At 45.3% G+C, this 18844-nt stretch overlaps 2 protein-coding genes across 3 annotated transcripts; both read left to right on the plus strand.

Annotated features, from left to right (window-relative positions):
- Nucleotides 1-683: 683 nt before the first annotated feature.
- On the plus strand, nt 684-12029 carry WEE2 (WEE2 oocyte meiosis inhibiting kinase; the record flags this gene model as incomplete). The annotated part of the gene is made up of 11 exons (XM_083860410.1): nt 684-1016; nt 3698-3897; nt 4437-4485; nt 6069-6241; nt 6888-7009; nt 8248-8394; nt 9152-9253; nt 9582-9667; nt 10581-10751; nt 10837-10979; nt 11873-12029. The coding sequence occupies 11 exons, from the start codon at nt 684-686 to the stop codon at nt 12027-12029; spliced, it is 1683 nt and encodes a 560-aa protein (XP_083716536.1).
- A 1266-nt stretch (nt 12030-13295) lies between these two features.
- On the plus strand, nt 13296-18844 carry SSBP1 (single stranded DNA binding protein 1). 2 transcript variants are annotated; one of them, XM_083860434.1, is made up of 6 exons: nt 13296-13423; nt 14369-14429; nt 15349-15489; nt 16110-16197; nt 16717-16805; nt 18495-18844. In XM_083860434.1, the coding sequence occupies exons 1-6, from the start codon at nt 13400-13402 to the stop codon at nt 18566-18568; spliced, it is 477 nt and encodes a 158-aa protein (XP_083716560.1). In that variant the 5' UTR covers nt 13296-13399; the 3' UTR covers nt 18569-18844. The 2 variants fall into 2 exon arrangements, with proteins under 2 accessions (XP_083716560.1, XP_083716561.1); XM_083860435.1 differs by lacking the exon at nt 18495-18844 and adding an exon at nt 17831-18003.

The following is an 18844-nucleotide window of genomic DNA, read 5'->3' on the forward strand; positions in this document are numbered from 1 at the left end:
GAGAGGGAGTCTGACTGCCTGCAGAGCTAGTTGTTGGCACCAAAAATCCACATCCAGAGAGAATTCCTCATCCACCAGGCAACTGTGAACAGGTGCTGCCAAGCTCCAGATGTTTCCTATTAGCATTGGCTCAGATGTGGGGTGGTTATAAATGGTCCAGGGCAGGAGTGAGGCTATCTGTGGGGTATTTGGTGACTCCTTGGGGCACTCTCTGCTTTTACAGCTGTATATAGCATGGATTTTTTTTTTCCCTGGTTGAGAATTTAATGTAGAAAAGAGGGAGTGGAGGCTGTGTGTGTTATTCTTTAGGGTGTGTTTCCTTGTGTGATGAGAGTAGGGGATGGAGGAGTTAGTTCTCTTGGAAACTTACTGGGAAAGGCGGTGACTTCTGAGTTGTATCTGACTTATGGCATTAAGCTAAAAAGCAAAATCTTTTGTTACATGGGCAGCAGCTGAATAGCTTTGTACCTGGTAATTCTAGGGTGCTCTTCATTAACCAATGCTGTCTAATTACACTAATGGATGACCAAGGCTTTTGTGTATGTAAGAGTGTGGTGAGCAGAACAGATGCCCTTGATGAAGCAAGGAAGAAGATAGTTTATCTGTAAATAATGCTGCCTTTCTCTATTCCCCTAACAAAACAGGCCAGTATCAGCTCCACCTGTTCTGTTTCATGTGGTAACATGGATGACTGGGACAACAGCAACGAATTCATTCAGCGACTGGACTTTTCCAGTTGTGGGGAAGAGAGTGAAGACAGAAGTGTAAATGAGGAGGACTCCCTGAGCTTGAGCCCCCCCAGAAGCTCAGAATTCCAGAAACAGCAAGAGAGCAGTCCTCTGCCAGAAACCCCTCAGAGGAAGCTTAGTGAGATTTTCCTGAGCAAGACAAAAGCCTGGATGAGTCCCACCCTGACATCTTCCCCATCTGTGAGCAAGAGCTGGAGTAAACCTGAGACACCACTGCACATCACCTGGAAGAAGCTGCAGCTCTGTGACACCCCACACACTCCTAAGGTAATGGCAGGTGCATAGTATCTCTGTAGGAGATAAATACATCTCCCTTCAAGAGGCTCATTGTTTGAGGGCGACTTGAACATAGGTAGCTGCACTTGCTGCTCCGTTCAGCCGTTTTTGGATGCAAGTGGGTTTTGTCTTGAAAACTGGAAATGGTGTTAAGGCTGGGATGTGTACTTTGCCTGGCAAGTGTGATCAGCTCCAACCAGCTTGTTGTCTGGTGCCACAACACCAAAAGTTTGTCGCTTTGTGTGAAACAGTTGCTCAGTGAATCTGAGGAAAGCAGGGCTTTGTTCTCAGGGTCGCAGACCTTCTACAGAAGAAGTAGCAAACTGATGTGTGCTTGTGGAGGGAAGTTAGCCTCTCTTTACCTGTGTCCCTGTACTAACATTCAACTTAGCTACTGAGCTAGTTTCTTGGGAGAATGAGCCCAGACCCTGTTTTACATGTAACTTCTTGGAGACAGTGTAAGGAAACTGCTTTTTGTCTCGAGTAAGCACAGGTGGAGACTTGGCACCTCCTCCTCTGTTCCTAGATAATTTCTGGTGTGTGCATGGCTCCAAGGAGTCCAGACCTGCAGTGACGTGTAGCTGTTGGTCTTCTCTTGACCTTCCTGCTCTACTGATAGGTTGTTTGCTCTCCTCCTAAAATGGTACACAGAGGATCAGTCCTTTAATGCTTCTGAGCTAGGATTCGACTTCTCCAAAAACTTGATTATGTGGAGAGAAGGATGATCCTCTGGCCTTGTATTATTGACTGTATGGCAATATTTACTGAGGAATGCCCTGCCTCTTTCTAGGGGAAAGCAGTCTAAAGGGCATCAGTTCAAAAATTTCATGCAGTGATCCTTTATAAGAAATCTCCATGAAACTCACCTTAACATAGGTGAGACGTTATCCTTGCTTTGGATGGAGTTATTTTTCTCCTAGTAACTGGTACTGCGCTCTGATTTTGGGCTTAAGGAGAGTGTTGCTAAAACATGGTTGTTGCTCGTAGTGTTTACCCAAAGTCGAGGACTTTTCAGTTTCCCGTGTTCTGCCAGTGAGCAGAAGCACCAGCAGCTGTGTGGCTCCATAGCCAGGACAGCTGCCAGGAACAAGCCAGAGGAAAGTTCATACCATAGAATGTCATGCTCAACATATAAACAGAAGGAAATTAGCCAGGAGGGGCTGATTAGGGCCCGTGGAGGGGCTGGACATCAGTCAGCAGGTGGTAAGCAATTGTGAATAATTTGTCTGTCTTGGGTTTTATTTCTCTTTTTGTTGTCTCTTTTCATAGCAATAATAATTAATTATTGTTACTTTCTCAACCCACAGGTTTTACCTGTTTTCCCACTAGGGGAAGGCATTGTAGTTGTAAGCAATGGACTCACAAACTGAGGGCTTAGTTGCTGGCTGGGATTAAACCATGATACAAGTCTATAAAAATCTTTACCAGACCAGATGGGTTGCAGGTAGTGAAGGCTGCTTTCAGGGTGTGCATTGTGTAGATAACATTGGCTGGATGATTCAAAACATGCTGCTTGTAGTTTGTCATGTTGTAGCCAACAAGCAGCAATTGCATGAAATCAACGATTTCTTTTCCTTTCTCTCCTGGGATAGAGGTCTTGTTTCCCAAGCATGCTGCAAAAGATGGCCTCCAAAGGGCCTAAATCTGCTTGTAGGCAAAGCTGGGAGCATTTGCCTTAGACCATTAAAAGTGATAGAAAGGATGAGAGAGTGGAGCCCTGTCTGAAACTGCAGACAGAGCCACCAGATGTAAGTGGAGAGGTGGCTCCAGGATCATGGTAGTGAGACCACTGTGGGACTGGAAAGGTATAAGACTACCTTGATCTTCAACAGGGAGACTTCTATGTTCTTAAAGGGCTTTTTAGTTAAAGGATGATGTTAAATAATCCTTTTGACCTTATGCCTCCCTCTTGAAGTTGAAACAAGTCAAAACCAAACATATTTTTTAAAAGCTGATGGTTACTGAAGGCGTCAAATCAGAGTGAGTAGACTTTTGTCTTCAGCTCAAGACTGGTGTCTGTTCTTTCCATGGCCCAAGGTTCTGGACTAGTGAGTGAAACACAATGGCCTGTGTTCTATGGCAAAGTGAACTATAGAAGATCCAGAGGTTCATTCTGAACTTAAATTTCTGAAACTCTGGTTTTTATTCATGAGGAGAAATGGGTTCTTTTTGCTTTGCTAGTAGCCATGTAAATATTTCTAGCAACTTCCCCTATCCTAATGCTACTTAGTGCTGGGAAACTTGGGTGGTGTTCTAGCTCATCACTTGACAAACCTGTCCTGACCAAACTGAGGCAACAGTCCATGTCTGGCAGAACTAGGTCTTCCATGTTAATACACCATATGATGCAATTTCTACCTCTCTGTAGGAGGGAAAGGGGAGCAGCTGGCTCCTTTTGAGGACTGTGCTTGCCAAAATGGCTCTGCAAGCCTCACCCAAGTGAGCGGGGAATAGAATATGAAAGGGCTTTACGAAGAATGAAATGTTTTGTGGAAAATGACAACTATGAGGACTAAACTAGGGACACAGGGATTTAATTATTCAACTATTCCAAGGAAGAGAGCTGAGTCCTCCTTGATTTACAGGAGAAGAATAATTTTATTCTGAAATAGCAGCAACAACAACAAAAAAATCCGGGTTTATTTGCCCCTTTTTTTCTTCTCTCAATACAGAGCCTGTTATCGAAGACAGCTTTCCCTTCATCTGCAACAAAGGTCCCATCCAAAGGCTTCCGACATCTGAGACTTACTCCTCGTGCTGACTCTGATGACTCTTCCCAAGCTTCTCTTGTCAACATTAATCCCTTCACACCGGAGTCCTATCGACAGATGCTCTTTCATCCTAATGGCAAACGGAAGGCCAGAGGAGAGCTGTAAGTGAGCTACTCTTGAGCAGCAGACTGAAATCAGGCTGTTGGAAGGAGATAAGTAATGGAGATGTTCAGTATCTGGACTTATTTGCTAACAATGAATCATCTACTTCTGTAGTATGCATTGGTGTAGAGTAAATGTTAGCAGACGTATAAAGGTAACAGAAATATAAATAAAAACCAATCATTGCCTTTGTTCAGGAAGGTAAGTGGGGGATCAGCAGCTCTCTTTAATGCTATGGCTGCAGCTTCACCACTAGTAAGGAGGCCAGGACAATGATGCCTCTGGACAATGCTGCTCTGTCTTGTAGGCAGTACTGACACTGCTTTGTGGAGACCTTCTAAATGGAAACAAAGAATTCCTAACCTAGGAATGCAGTCTTTAAGACCTCAACTAAAAACTTGTTTATCAACTCTATAAAATACATGATTAGGCCGTGAAGCAAGATTTGGAGGTTCCTTTTAGAGATGTTTTCATTTCAAATCCCGTTGGATTGCTGCATTAAAATGATACACCAGACTTTCTTAATCTTCTGTTATAGGAATGATCCTCATCCAGGAAGCCAGATTAAACAGGAGATACCCACAAAGGTGAGTGTCTCTACATTTTCCTCCCACAGAGTGGATCTTTGTAAAAGCTTAGTATTTGATGGAATTTATTTTGTTATTGGAGTATAAACCATGGCATCACCCTAGATGACAAATGCCTATGACAGAAAAGGTCTAAGCTGAATGTTTTGTTAACATTTGTTCGAGACGACAGACTTGGGAAGGATGGAATTTTTTCTTTGTAACTGTGCAATAGCCAGGCTTATGGAAGGATAACGGTACCCTCTAGCCGAAGAGACTGGGATTGCAGGCAAATGGTCTCCATGGAAAAACTACACCTGCAGAGCAAATCTGCTACCAGGCAGCATCCAGAGCTGCCACAATTATTGTTTTACCTACAAGAAAGCCTCAAGTAACTTGTGAATTATTGAACTATTATTCTGCTTGAGTGCTAATGAGATTGAGTATGTAACATAGGTATAAAATAGTGTACTAGGAGGTATTTTTACTGCCAAGCTTTTTAAGATAGTGTAAAATATAGCTGCCTTATGAAATACAACCTGTTGGGAAGGGCTGCTGTTTCATGTGAGCCACATTTTACTGGCTGTGAGGACCAACTCCTACCTCCTCCTCTGGAAGCTCATGTACCATAAACTAAATCACAGCACTGGTTTCTGTGGAAACCACTGTGCAACACGAGCTGCTGTTGCTGTAAGGGATGCAGGAGGATGGAAAAAAATTACTTAGTCCACTCTTGTTGTTCACTTCATGCTCCAGTGCTTATCTTTACTTATTTTCCCTGCCAGTAGGCATCACTCTACCAGCAGTACCAGCAGCTCTCCTAGCTCCCTAGTGGCTATTATTGTAGCAATAATTACGTTCCAATTGTTCTACCAGCTTTTTCAACCCTTTGTGGAAAAGTGTTTCTGGGTGAGATATCAGTGGGAATACAAGCAAATACACTGAGAACAGCTAATCTGCCATTAGTCAACAGCTGGTGCTTCAAACCTGGGGAGCCTGAGCTGATGCAGAATGCCCTTGGCTGCAGGCAACCTCAGCTGCCAGAATAAAGTGGCTCTTTCATGTCTGGGGTCACAGGAAGCCAACACTCCAAGCTCCTCTCCTGAGCTCAAAATAGGCAATAGATCTAAGATCTTCTCAAGTTTTGTCTTTAGGCCAGTACACTGTTGTTGCTTGCTGTTCATGCCTGGCTGACTCCATCAACTGTGGGTCTGGGAACTGGTCTGGGATGTCATGGCAGTAACCCAAGGAGACTTATGCAAATACAGCCAACTAGACTAAATTTCTCCTTAACTACAATTTCTACCTCTATGGCTAACAAGTCCTGATTTTATGAAACCAACCAGCCTTGCAACTTGTCCAAACCAGGGAAGGCGGCCTTTAAGTGGTCAGAAAAAAACACAAGTGAAAGATAATTTCAAGAATTGAAATTGCCATTTCGAGAACTGGCCACACACCTGCATGTATGCTTGGATGAACATCCAGAATGGGAGAGGGAGCAATGTGGGTGCTCAGTGACAGCAAATGTTACACACCTCTAAAACAATGACAGCTATTAAGTCTTTCAATTCCTATTTTTCTTTGCTGTTTTTGTGACTTTGCAGAGATATACTCTGAAAGCGAGCAATATGGTTTCCCGGTACAAGAAGGAGTTCCTGGAACTAGAGAAAATTGGTGTTGGGGAATTTGGCTCTGTCTACAAGTGCATCAAACGCCTTGATGGATGTGTTTATGCCATCAAACGCTCCAAAAGGCCTCTGGCAGGATCCTCAGATGAGTGAGTGTGCTTGCTGAAAACTGCCAGTGGAGATGATGGGCATGTTCTTGAGAGGCGTGATGGGAAGGAGAGAGTGTGGATCTAAAGGTACCTGATGGGTGGCATGAGCAAAAAAATGGCTGCTGCTGCACTTCCAAGAAACTGGGAGAGTGGGGGAAGATACCACTATACAAGTATTGGCTATAAATGTCTAGGGAAGGAAGAAGTCACATGCACTGCAAAGTGAGAGGATGACATACCTGAACACCTTGGGTCTATGTAGACAGTTTCTTTACAATAAGTGTCAAGAAGTTTACTTGACAGCCATACAGCTGTCCCTGCCTTGCTGTATGGCTAGTGCTACTCTTATCTGTACTGCCCAGCTTGTAGTGTCCTGTATGCTAAAGCAAAGTCTTTGAATCTGCTGCTGCCTTTGCCTCTTTAACAAAAGACTTGCTCAGCAATTATTTTCTGTAACAGCTGCTCAGGGCATTTGAGCAAGGGCAGGTTTTGCTTCAGCAGCTGTGAGAGCCAGTCTGTCTGTCAAAACCTGAAAGGGGGAACAGAGGGGTTTCAAGACTTTCAGGCTGCAAACCAGGGTTCCTCTCCTGGTGCCAAGCAGCCTCTGGCAGCCTGTCACCTCTGCTTTTTGTGTGTGCTTCCCTAGGCAGCTGGCACTGCGTGAGGTTTATGCTCACGCTGTCCTGGGGCACCACCCCCACGTGGTGCGCTACTACTCAGCCTGGGCAGAGGATGACCACATGATTATCCAGAATGAGCACTGCAATGGTAAGAGCTGGGCAGTGCTCAAGGCTGAGACCTCAGCATGGGCAAAGTTCCCTTCTTTTGTTCTTAAATGTGGGATGTTTTGTCTTACAAGAAAGCAAACTGCCCTGGGGCTGCACTCTGTGGAGAATCCAGTAAGGGCACATAATATTTAGATGAAGCTCTGAGTGGTGCTAATGTTTTAGAAGCAGTGAATATCTTTGTATTTATGGGATTTGAAAGCTGTTTCTCTGTTTTGGCTGGCCTGGAAAAGCATTCCCCATTCTGATGCTTAGAGTTGTGTTGGGACTGTCCAGGTAACACCTGATATGAGTGACTCAAGACCTGCTGATTTAAGGCCATGTATCTTGGCAAGAGCCTCCTCTTAATGGAGATGGTTGAGATGAAGGCACCCTAGAAGAAAGGGGTTGACAGCTGCGGAGGAATGGAGCAAATGATGAGGCAAAGTATAAATGGGGTGCTGCAGACAGAGTGATAAACTCCTACTTGAGTTTGTCCTTGGCAATACCACTGCTTGAGAGAAATTGGAAAAGATACCTTTAGTTACAGAGTTGCTGAAGGCAAATATGTAATGTTCATCTTTTGACTGCACCTATAGTCTTGGGGTTCAATGAAGAGTGGTGACAGCTGTTTGGAATATTGCTTTCAAATCTGGTGGAGGCAACCATGAAATGTAGTGCTCATTGCTGCAGGATTGATGTATTGCTTGTGATCTGGTGGCTGAACATCTAAGACTAAAGAGAGAGGTGGTGAAAAGTAAGCTGATGGAGACAGAGGCAACTATATCTTCTAGCTCTGAAATACCTGGTGTGTCTCAATGGAGACCTGCAAAACTGTGTTGAATGTTAATGGTTTTCAGTCAAAAATCTGCTACTGGGAATTTAATTTCTTTGTTCCACCATTACCATACCTGCTTTCTGCATCTAAGCACAGCAGCAGCATCTTTTGTTGTTCACTTGCGGAAGCACTAGCATCATTAACAGGTCAATCCTCCTGGTAGGATGTAGGCTGGAGGAAGAACTGCAGTTGTTCATCCTTGTCCAGCAGGAAGCCAGGCATTCCAGGGCATTGGAAAGGCTGAAGCCAAATGGTGATGTCTAAGTTTGCTCACTAGAGCACACAGAGCAGATGTAGTTGGGGTTTGTCACTAGCCAGCCTCCAAGTGTTCTGGGCAGCTAAGCTATTTCAAAAACATGCCATTCCATAAAACTTCTGTCAGGTCCCTGACTGTTTCCCCCTAGGTGGGAGTCTCCAAGATGTGCTGCTGGAAAATGCAAAGCTTGGGCAGTATTTCCCAGAAGGAGAGCTGAAGGAAATATTGCTGCAAGTCTCCATGGGACTAAAATACATCCACAACTCTGGCCTTGTGCACCTGGATATCAAACCTAGTGAGTATAGTGCCCTCCTCCTTTGTGGAGGGTTTTCCTAGTGAACCCTCAGGGGTAGGACCTGTGATAAATCCTTCTGAGTGGACTGATTGTAGTCCTTCAAAGAGAAGAGGACCTTGCCCTTGTCTTGTGTATGGTGTTTTTGATTTGTTTTATGATTTTGATTTGTGCCACTACTGCTGTTGAAAATTGAGCCTTCTCTGATAGTTGGCAGCATTTTTCTCCCGTCTCCTGACGTTTGTAATCCTGGCTTGTGGGAATCACCTGCATACTGGAGGAGCAAGTAGGGCTGCCAGGGAAGATGGGGACTTCCTTATTTACTGCTGTCTTGCACAACACTCGGCTTTTGTGTCTGTACCTACCTTGAGGGATTAAGTTCCTGCAGGAATAGTAACAAGGTTTCCTCTCTGCAGCTCGGGATGGTCACCTCCAGGGCAATGCTTCCCCTCTGTCACATAGTTAATATTCTTAGAGTGGAGCTCCTTCTTCCTGCTGAATTTATGCTTGTAGCTTAGAGGGCAGAGGGAGGGGGGAAATCGATTTCACTGAGATTTTATGCACAAGATACAACTGTCTTATGCCAGCTGTGTGGCTGAATATGAGCTGGGCAGAAAGCTGACTAGTGGGTAGGAAGAATGTGTATAGTTTCTCTGGCTGCAAAGCTTAACTACTTTGACAGGTGGGATTTTTACAGTTGTCAGGCTGCTGCAGCCTGACTACTGATATCACCTTATTGTGAAACTTCTCTGTCTTGCAGGTAATATTTTCATCTGTCACAAGCTAGCAGTTTCAGGCCCTGCTGAGCAGGAGGAGAGTGACAGTGAAGATGAATTCTCTCCTGGTGTGGTGTATAAGATTGGTAGGTTTTAGCCTGCTTTACAGCTGGCCTAAGATTAGGGCTGTCCATTAGTGCCAAAGATTGCTGTGTCCTGTGGCTGAAGAGACTTGCACACAAAACTGATAGGATAGTCATGAATGCCCCAATTACTCATCAGAATTAATTCCTCTAAGAAGACAAGCCACAAGAAATTCATGTGCTTGTTTCCAAGTGCAGATTCCTGAGTTAGGAGCAGGCGTGCTCTCATACTCAAGTGTTTCTTTGTTGGTGCCTATAAAAATGTAGGTTTTTATTGGAGAATGACTTTAGATTGCTTCATTACATTTCAGTTGCTTGTTCTTTGTCTCAGGTGACCTTGGACATGTGACATCAATAACAAACCCTCAGGTGGAGGAAGGAGACAGACGGTTTTTGGCCAATGAGATTTTGCAAGAGGTACAACTGCTAGAGCAGGGCAGTGGGGAGAAAAGGGTGGGAGAGCAAGTGGGGAGAGATCAACAGTAGAGTAATTATTAGTCTAACTTGTTCCTCACCTTATCTCCTCTTTCTTCTATCTGGTCTGGCTGTGAAATCTGTGAAATTAGCACTTTATCATGAACAATAGTGGTGTGGGTCTTATCATGTAAATACTTACTTCATATGTAAATACTTCATAAGTAGCTATCATTGGATTATTGCAACTATTCCCTTTGAGGGATCAGTGAGACAAAACCTTTATCAGTTTGAAGACATTCGATTTGCATATCCAGCTGAGACTAAACTACTGGATTTGATTATTGAGGAATATATTTACCCAGACAGATGCCTTGTAAAACACTGAACAAGTAGTGGCAAGAGGTGGGAGGCACAACACACCTCTTAAACTGACTGCAGTTTTTTGTCACCCTGGCCAACAAATGAAAAGGGAATCAGTATTGAACAACCAGGTTGGATGTGTTACTCAGTTCAGGTATTTAGGTGACAATATCTGTGCTGCAGGTAGATTTAGGAACTGTTAGGCCTATGTATCAGATGCAGTCTTCAGACTGAGTTGGGTATGGGTAGCTTAGTGCCTTGTGGTGAAGGCCAGAGGTACACATGTGTTAGGCCATCCTCTGGAGTTACAGCAGTGATCCCAACATGGCCTGCAAGGTCCAACATGCTGTTGGTTAGTGCTACTGCCTGCTGCCAATCTTTTTTCTCTGAAGAGGAGAAAACAGCTCACTGGCGTGGTGAAAGCGGTGCCATATACATACTTTTCTTTTTGAGCGTTTTTTTTGGCCTGTTTCTTTTTGACCTCATAGCCCAACTCACCTTTGCTTAGTATAGCAATATGCTCCTTTCTAACAGCTTTCCCCTCTCTCTGCAGCAATACTGCTACTTGCCCAAGGCAGACATCTTTGCCCTGGCGCTCACAGTGGCTCTGGCAGCTGGGGCAGCACCACTGCCTCACAACGGGGCCCTGTGGCACCACATCCGCAAAGGCAACATCCCACCCCTCCCCCAGAAGCTTCCCCACCACTTTCTTGAGCTTCTTAAGGTGAGGAAGCAGTCTTGACAGGACGGTGGCTTTTGCAGCTGGCATGTGATAGGAGTGTTAAACTCTGAACTCCTTTGCCTTCTAGCTCATGATCCATCCTGATCCAGTGCAAAGACCTTCTGCCACAGCTCTCACCAAACACCCCATTCTCCGTCCCTCGTGTGGAAAAGCTGCGCAGCTCCAGGAGCAGCTAAATGTGGAGAAATGCAAGACTGCCATGCTGGAAAGGTGGTAGGGCATGGCTTGGCCATGAAGGGGAGAAAGCATGGGCACAACAGTGCTGGTCACCAGCTTTGAATGCAGAGTGGTAGTGTTGGGAGAATAAACATGCAGAAATCTCTGGTCAGCTCCTGTGTTTGGAGCTGGGGACATGATGGGGATGTAAAACAGGGACTTGCAGTGCTTCAGCTCTTGCTTGTAGGAGCTGCTGGCTGAATTACAACAGTGAACTTGTGAGCTTCTTGCAACCACTGGTGATGCAAAATGCTGATACACTCTGCAGGTAGTGGGCAGATGAGGAATTGATAGTGCTGAGATAGTTCTCTTCCTTCTGTGCTTAGCCCACTATCAGATGGTGGCAGATATCCTTTTTTCCCTTGCTGATGGTAGTAGTGTTTTGAGGCACTGGGATCTAAGAACTGTCCTACAACTTCTCTAAGTGCAGTAGTCAGCTAAGGAGTAGGTTTTCTGTGTAGACAAAAGAGTGAATGCTCTGCAAGAACAGCAAGTACTGGGGAAGAAAGGAAATGGAAAAGTATATGCCTTTATTTAGGTATTTGTGCTGCATGAGATGGCATTGATCTAAGTTAAACCATTATCAGATATATAACAATGGGAGAAAAACTGAGCTAGGTGTTCCTCATTCTGGTGCCAGTGTGCTGCTGACCTGATACATAGTTTTCCTCTGGTCAACCTTCAGAGCTCATACCCTTTCAAGCGGAAACTCTAGAGACAGCTACAGTAGTTAAGCTCTGGGCCAAGAAGTTGCCCCCTTCCAGCAGTGCTGTAGTATTACAGTAACCCTCTTGCAAGATTGTTCATAGTTTGCTTCTGTAGCTGATGGGGATTCATGCATGACATGGTTTTCTTCCTTTCTTCTTCCTTCCGTCTCCCCCCTGCAGGGAACTTAAAGCAGCTCGTCTTGCCCAGACCCTCATGAAGGACCAAGCCTTAGGAAGTGCCAAGTTACAAGAGTCTGAAACCTCTTCTAAGCAGAAGAGCAAGCGTCTGGTGGGAGGGAAGAGCTGTCGCTCCTTTAGCTTTACTCTGGGTTACTGAATTTCTGTGTTGTCCAAAGACTGCTGAATGGCCCTGTGAAAGCAGAGGGTCTGCACAGACCAATGCCCCATATTGTCTCCCTGTCATTTTCCTTTTATTGTGTTGGGTTTTTTTTGTTCCCCTGTTAGTTACGAGATGTTGGCTGAGAATAGAATGACTGGCTTATAAGTGTTGGATCATGTGATTTAAGGTTGTCCTCAGTCTTTTACCTGTCGAATTTCTTGTAACTGGCCTTGCTATAGACTCAGTGTAGCTGCTGTGATGAAAGGATGATGTTTTCTCTACTCACTTCCCTCTTTCTTGAGTTGGGCCCTGTTACTGGTGATTTTCTGATCCTAACACTTGGGCTGACCGTATCTTTAGAGGGGTGATAATGGCTGTACAGGGAGACAGCATCTACAGCTGGCCCCTTCTGGGAACAAGTAGGCAGAGACTATGGCAGCCAGTTTTAGCTGCACATCAAGAGCCAGGCTGGTTACACAGCAGTCCTGGGGGGCTCGGGATGCAGCTGGAATGGTGTTTCACTGGGGGGGGGGGGGGGGGGGAACACAGAGTAATAGGAAACACTTTGATTTAAGGAGTGGGAGATGAAGAAAAACATTACTTAGAATGTCAGCAACGAAACTTTTGTAACTGGCTGCACTCTAACAGGCTAGTTAGTCCCTGATGCCCGACTTGTTTTCTGTCAATCGGAGAGGACTCCTTGTTTGTGCAGGGGAGACAACTGCAGTGTGTTGGTAGCTGGGTCTGTCTGTACCCATTTCTCCTCCACTATCTCGCACGTGCCTGCGAACTGTAGCCCTTCAGCAAAGATGAGGGCAAAGGTTAGAAATTAGAAAAGATTTTTTTAGCTTTTTGGAGTTGCCCATGTTAATGGTGGTATGCATTTCGTATCTGAGGTGTCATAAACCCTTCCCCCTCCTCTCCGCTAAATGTAACTTTGGGAGTCCTTGTCGCTTTTTTGTGTTGGTCAACAGTGGGGGGCAGAGCGCTGCGCTGTTATGAGGGAGAGCTCGGTAACTCGCTAAATCCAGGTTTTACTGGTTTATGATGTTGCACATGCTGACTTTTAACTGTTAGATCATATGGTTTCGTGCGAATAAAGGTTTTATCACTTTTTTAAACCGATGACGGAGTGATGGAGTTCTGTTGGGTTCCCCCCCCCGCGGGCGAGGGGCGGGGGGCGGTGCAGGCTCGGCCGGGGCGCGTTTCCGCCCGGAACCTGCCGCCCGTCCCTTTCCTCTTCCGGCCCTCCGCAGGCACAGCGGCGGGAGAGGCGCGGAGGGCGCGGGGTCGGGTGGCGGGGCCGGGCTGGGGCTCCCTGGGCGCTGCTTCAGCCCTGCTCTTCCCTCCGCAGGCTCGGCGGCAGCATGTGGCGGCGACCGGCGTGGCAGGTAGGGCCGTGCGGGGCCGGGCCGGGGCGCTCGGGCTGCGGCCGCGGCGGAACGCGGCCCGGGCGCCCTCGGGGCGGGGAAGGGGCGGCGGGGGAACGGCAGCTCCAGCCCCTGTGCCCCGCCGCGGGGCTGGCAGAGACTCTCCGGCCACGGAACAGCGCTCGGCCGCTGCCCTGGCCGGGGGAGGGACGGACAGGGCGCCCCGGAGCCCTCGCCTGGCCGTGCCCGCTGGTCAGGGCCTCGGCGCTGGGTCTGCCCTTGGGGAGAGAGAGCAGGAGCTTTCTCACGGGCCTGGAAATACCTGTTACGGGAAATGAGCCTAATTTCCAATTTCTGCGCGTGGACCTCTAGCAGAAGTGATTCTAGGCTTTTTTCCCCTCCTCCTTTCTTCCAGGATGGACTGTGTGCTGGAATAATGGCAGTTCCTTTACTGCTTTCCCACTTGCACTACTATGAGTTTTGTGTCCTAGATTTGCCTTGGGAACGAGGGTGTGAGTGCATCCACTGCTCATTCCAGTGTATGGATGTACTTTTTGGGCACACCTGGTTAATCTCTGAAGTGGAGCAGAGCTATCAGACCTCTTTGTTTCTAAAGACTAAGGGTCAAACAACTAAATCCCCACTCTCCTACAAATCTCCTCCCCTCGTATTTATGTATTGCAGAAAAGCAGTGGTTATTGCATGTCCCAGAAGTAATTGCTGGAGGTATACCTTTGGGTCACACTTCTTTTTAGGCAACTCTTTAACCTTGATTTAACGAGATGTTCTTTAAATAATCTTACTAACTTCATTTGGCTGAACAGATTTTTCCTCAGTTCCTCCATTAGTTACCTGGAAAAGAACATACTTGCAGAACCTCTGCAAGTGCTCAGAAAATGAAGTGTAAAGGCTTGTGAATGCTGGTCATAGTTTGTGTCTCAGAAACTCACATTTCTGTTCCTTCAGGTGCTACGCCAGTTTGTAAGACATGACTCTGATACGGTTACCTCATTGGTACTTGAAAGATGTAAGTAACTCCTGAGATGCAGTTTAGTTGTTACTCACTTACTGTGTTTATTTCAGTTTTAGAACGTCTGAAATAGGGCAGGAGAAAAGCAGGGAGGAATGGTAGCTCCTCAGTGTAGCAGCTAAGAATGTGTTTCAGGCTCTTGAGTGGCTCCTTGTCTGGTCTCTGTCAGGTGAAGCAGCACTTTAGGGGGAAAAGAAAAAAGCTCTGACAAGGACTACCACCTCTGTAGGGCAGGTAGTTGTATTTTATCTGTGGCAGTGGTTTGGGTCTGCTGTTGGTGTGGTTTCTAACACCTGCTTTCAGGTGTCTTGTGTGCTTGTTTCTCAGACTTCTGGGCCCCTGAGGCACTTGTGTGTGTGCTGCTGCCCCAGCAGGATTTGCTCCAGGTGTTCTTCACCCTTCACTATTCACTTCACATGCTCATTGTGCACAAGGGGTACTTGCCTGGCCTCTTCCTTGTTGTCCTTGAACATGGAGGAGGGATAGACTGTCTGCCTAGGCCTGGTACCCCTGTAAAAACTGATTCCCTCATTCAGAGGATGGAATGTAGCAATGCAACTTTGTTTCAAAGGTACTGTTCTGCATTGTGTTTTATCATCATGAAACAAATGAGAGTCAAGATAAGTAAATGCAAATTAGTCTCAAGTGACACATGGATGTGTCTGTGAAAGAGATGGAACAGAAATAATAAAGAACCTTTGGCTTTTTAAATCAGTTATCTCACATTGATAAGAAACAGTACAGGTGCAATCAACCATCTGCTGTAGCCCAAAAAAGCCAAATGTTACAAGAGCTTAAAAAGTGCTTAAGAGGTACAGAAAGTTGTGATCCTTGAGAAAAGCTGCTGACTAATGGCTTGCCATGCTTAGATACATCATAATTCACCTGTATGTGTGTTTGGTCTCTCTTGTTTCAGCCATGAATCGTGTTCAGCTGCTTGGTCGGGTTGGACAGGACCCTATCATGAGGCAAGTGGAAGGAAAAAATCCTGTTACCATATTTTCCCTTGCAACCAATGAGATGTGGCGGACAGGAGATAGTGAAGTGGGCCAGGGAGGTGAGTCTGCACGAGCAATGTGTCCCAGGTCACAGCTGCATGGCCAGCAGCACCAAACCTGCAAATCTCTGGGGTGTGGGGAAGTTCCTTTGAGGTCAGCAGAGGTGCTGGTGCATTTGTGTGCCTCTTACTGATCCCCTGCATCATAAACTGAAGAGAGATCTGCTCTCAGGAGGAGAGGGAGAGTGTGAGTGGGCAGTTTGTCACTGGTGGGGTTTGTCAGAGACATAGCAGGTTCTGTACTCTTACTTGTATTTCAGGATGAGAAAAATAAAAGATTTTTCTCATTGATTTCTGTCATCAGTTTGCATCTACAGATGTCTCATTCTCTAAATTCTATTCAGTGTGGAGTGTCTGAGGGGAGAAAAGGTTAATAGCATGAGCACTGTCTTAGAGAAAAAGCAATGTCTTGGTTTGAACTGTGCTGCACAAGGATTTGTTTGGACACAGATGAGTGGAACATTTAGTTCTCGAGTGAAGTGGGAGATGGAATGCTAGTATACTTCTGTTTTGAAATCACTTCTCATAATCTCAGAATACCAATGTGTTGAAACTAATTTCTGAGTCTTGTATCACAAGGAAGATTTGGCATCCAGCTCTGTTACTTCTGTGTATCTTAGGTGATATCAGTCAGAAGACCACATGGCACAGGATCTCTGTCTTCAGACCGGGCCTCAGGGATGTCACCTATCAGTATGTGAGGAAGGGGTAAGTGAATAACAAGTGTGGGTGAGCATTTAATGCCTTAATAATGGATTACTGGAATAATTATGGTGACCAGGAGCTGTAGTAAGACATAGGTGCCATAAAACAAGTTAGCAGAGCTGCTACAAACAACTTATACAAAAGCCTGTGTACTTTGAATCAGATTCAGAATTCAGCCTTGTCATCAGGAAATGTAGTGTTAAGACAAGGAGTCATGGGCTCCAAGTGGAAGAGGGGAAATTTAGGTTGGATATATGGATGTGAGCCTTACTGTCAAGGTAGTGGGGCCCTGGCACAGGCTGCCCCAAGAAGCTGTGGATGGCCCATCCCTGGAAGTGTTCAAAGTCAGGCTGGATGGGGCTTTAAGCAGCCTGATCTAGGGGATGGTATTCCTGCTCCTGGCCAGGGGGTTGGAACATATGGTCTTTAGGATCCCATTTTAACCCAAACCATTCTAAGACTACAGAGGGGAAAACAGCAGCACAGTTCTCTGACCAAAATCAAATTCTTGGTTTTTTTCAGCTCTCGAATCTTTGTTGAAGGGAAGATAGATTATGGTGAATATACAGATAAGAACAATGTGAGGCGACAGGCCACAACAATTATAGCAGGTAAGCAGCAAAGCACCAAGGTGCCCCTTCCCTTTTCAAATGGAAAGGGGATGGAGGGAGGATAGATTTCAAGCTCTGAAATGGAGCTTGGTTTGTCTTCATCCTCAGTATCCACACTGAGGGATTTTGAGAGAATAGTGTGTACCAGAAGATTTCCTCTGGTACTGCTTGTGAGCGCACAGAGAATGACAGTATATGGCTGCAAACTGTTGGTGTCTTTTGCTTACCCCACAGAATGGATGAGTAGACTTGTGCCTTGGATTGACACAACAAAGAAAGCTAGGGAACCCAACATTTTCCTTGAGCCTTTAAATAGCCTGAGCATCCTACATCTTTTGTGAATAGAACTGCTACTGTGTTGCTGTTGAGTGAGGGGTAAATTAATTGAGTAGTAGAGCAAACATTTGTTATGCAAGTATGTCTAAAACTAGGACAGAGGAAAAGGAAGGAAAAAAAAGGGAAAAAGAACAGTCATGTTCTTGGAGGTTTCTGCAGCCTCTTGAAAAGCTAGCAGTGCTATAAGTTACTGGAAAGGAGAAGCAATTCTCTTTTTTAATTAGTATTCTCCTAATGGTTTCTTGTTCAAAAGGCCCAGTCTCAAGATGCTTCAGAAATTCCTTAGGTTTGATGAAGTAGGAGCTTCCCATAGTCCTGTAGGCTGTTGACATGGTAGTGCAGACTGAACATGACAAAAGAAAAAGGAAATAAGCCATAACTGATAGAGATTGTAGTCAAAGAATTAAACTATTGTTTTAAAATGTTTGTAGTGTCTTTGACTGTTCAGCAGCTTTTCATCAGCTTTAGCACTCTTGTTTCATAGCACATATGATCACCTTGAACTGTTTGCTTTCAGGTGTAGAGAAAGAACCCTGTATTGGACACTGTTTTGTTTTATGAACTATTATTCTGTTCCAAAATCTACATCTTTGCAACTTATTTTAACACAAATATCTGGGCTTCATGGTGTGAAGGCTTGCAACAAGGCAAAACAATGCTCAAGATGAATTTTTAAAATTTCTTTTCAGATAATGTGATTTTTTTGAGTGATGGCTCAACGAGAGACAAGGTGTGATGTCCTTAGTGCTTGGATCCAGGCCATTTCATTCCTTTGGTTTTTCAGTGCTTCATAATTCTGTAATCACATATATTACTGTAGATTCTTTAAGAAATAAATAAAATGTTTGTTACCTAGAGAGTACTTCTGTGTGTTTTGTTTTCCCATGTGCTTTCTTTCTGTTACGATCTTTTGGATTCCTTTCTTTTTTCTTCTTAAAAGAAAAGGTACTCCAGCTGTATCAGTTCTTGAACTGATGACTATATAAATGGGAGTCACTCTTTGTATCTTCAGCCATTTTCAAACCTTCTCCCCTTGGTTGCCTTAATCTTTCTCCTGTCTTATGGGGCCTGCCAGCCTGATCCCCTCTCACTGTTGACACCTCCTCTGCCCTATAGGTGTCATTCCCCATTTTTCCTTCGCTAAGCCAGTTGGACAGTAAGTTTAAAGCAGAACCATTGGCGTTGACTGGTGCTTAGCTGGAGATTTGTCATAGACCAGAGCAGGCCTCTTGTGCATTTTCATCTTCCCCTCTGCTGATCCTAGGTATTCTCTCACCAAACCCTGCTTAGGTCTTGTTTGTTGTGGCATTTGGTGTGGGATGACATAAGCGTTCCCATCCCGTCCCTCGTTAGGGTGCTGTGCCCATGGTTTGCCATCAGGAGGAGCTGGAGGAGCGACGGTTTCTGATGTGCCGCTGAGGAGTTGAGTGAAAAACATTCCAGATCCGGGATTCCTAGTGTGGGAGAGGTGCTTGCTTCACTTCGTTTTGTTGTCAGAGTGAGAATTATTGTATTATTGGTAAGAAATTGTTCAACTAAAAGGTGTTTGATTCTACTACACGAAGAAGAGAAGGTGAAATTCCCCCTGTAATACAATATGATGTGAACAGGGAAAGAAAAATATTAGAGATGACAATTTCCTGCCTTCAGAGCTCGTGGGATTTTGTATCTCATCCCTCTAAGCCCAGTGCAGAACACATTAA

This window comes from Zosterops lateralis (genome assembly GCF_965231275.1).
Source record: "Zosterops lateralis genome assembly, chromosome: 4".
Lineage (NCBI taxonomy): Eukaryota > Metazoa > Chordata > Aves > Passeriformes > Zosteropidae > Zosterops > Zosterops lateralis.

Excerpts from the sequence above, each read along its gene's own strand:
- SSBP1 (XM_083860434.1), top strand. The coding sequence starts at position 13,400 with ATGTGGCGGCGACCGGCGTGGCAG. Across the intron at positions 14,430-15,348 it reads CTCATTGGTACTTGAAAGAT|CCATGAATCGTGTTCAGCTG; the intron begins GTAAGTAACTCC and ends CTCTTGTTTCAG. Across the intron at positions 15,490-16,109 it reads TAGTGAAGTGGGCCAGGGAG|GTGATATCAGTCAGAAGACC; the intron begins GTGAGTCTGCAC and ends TGTGTATCTTAG.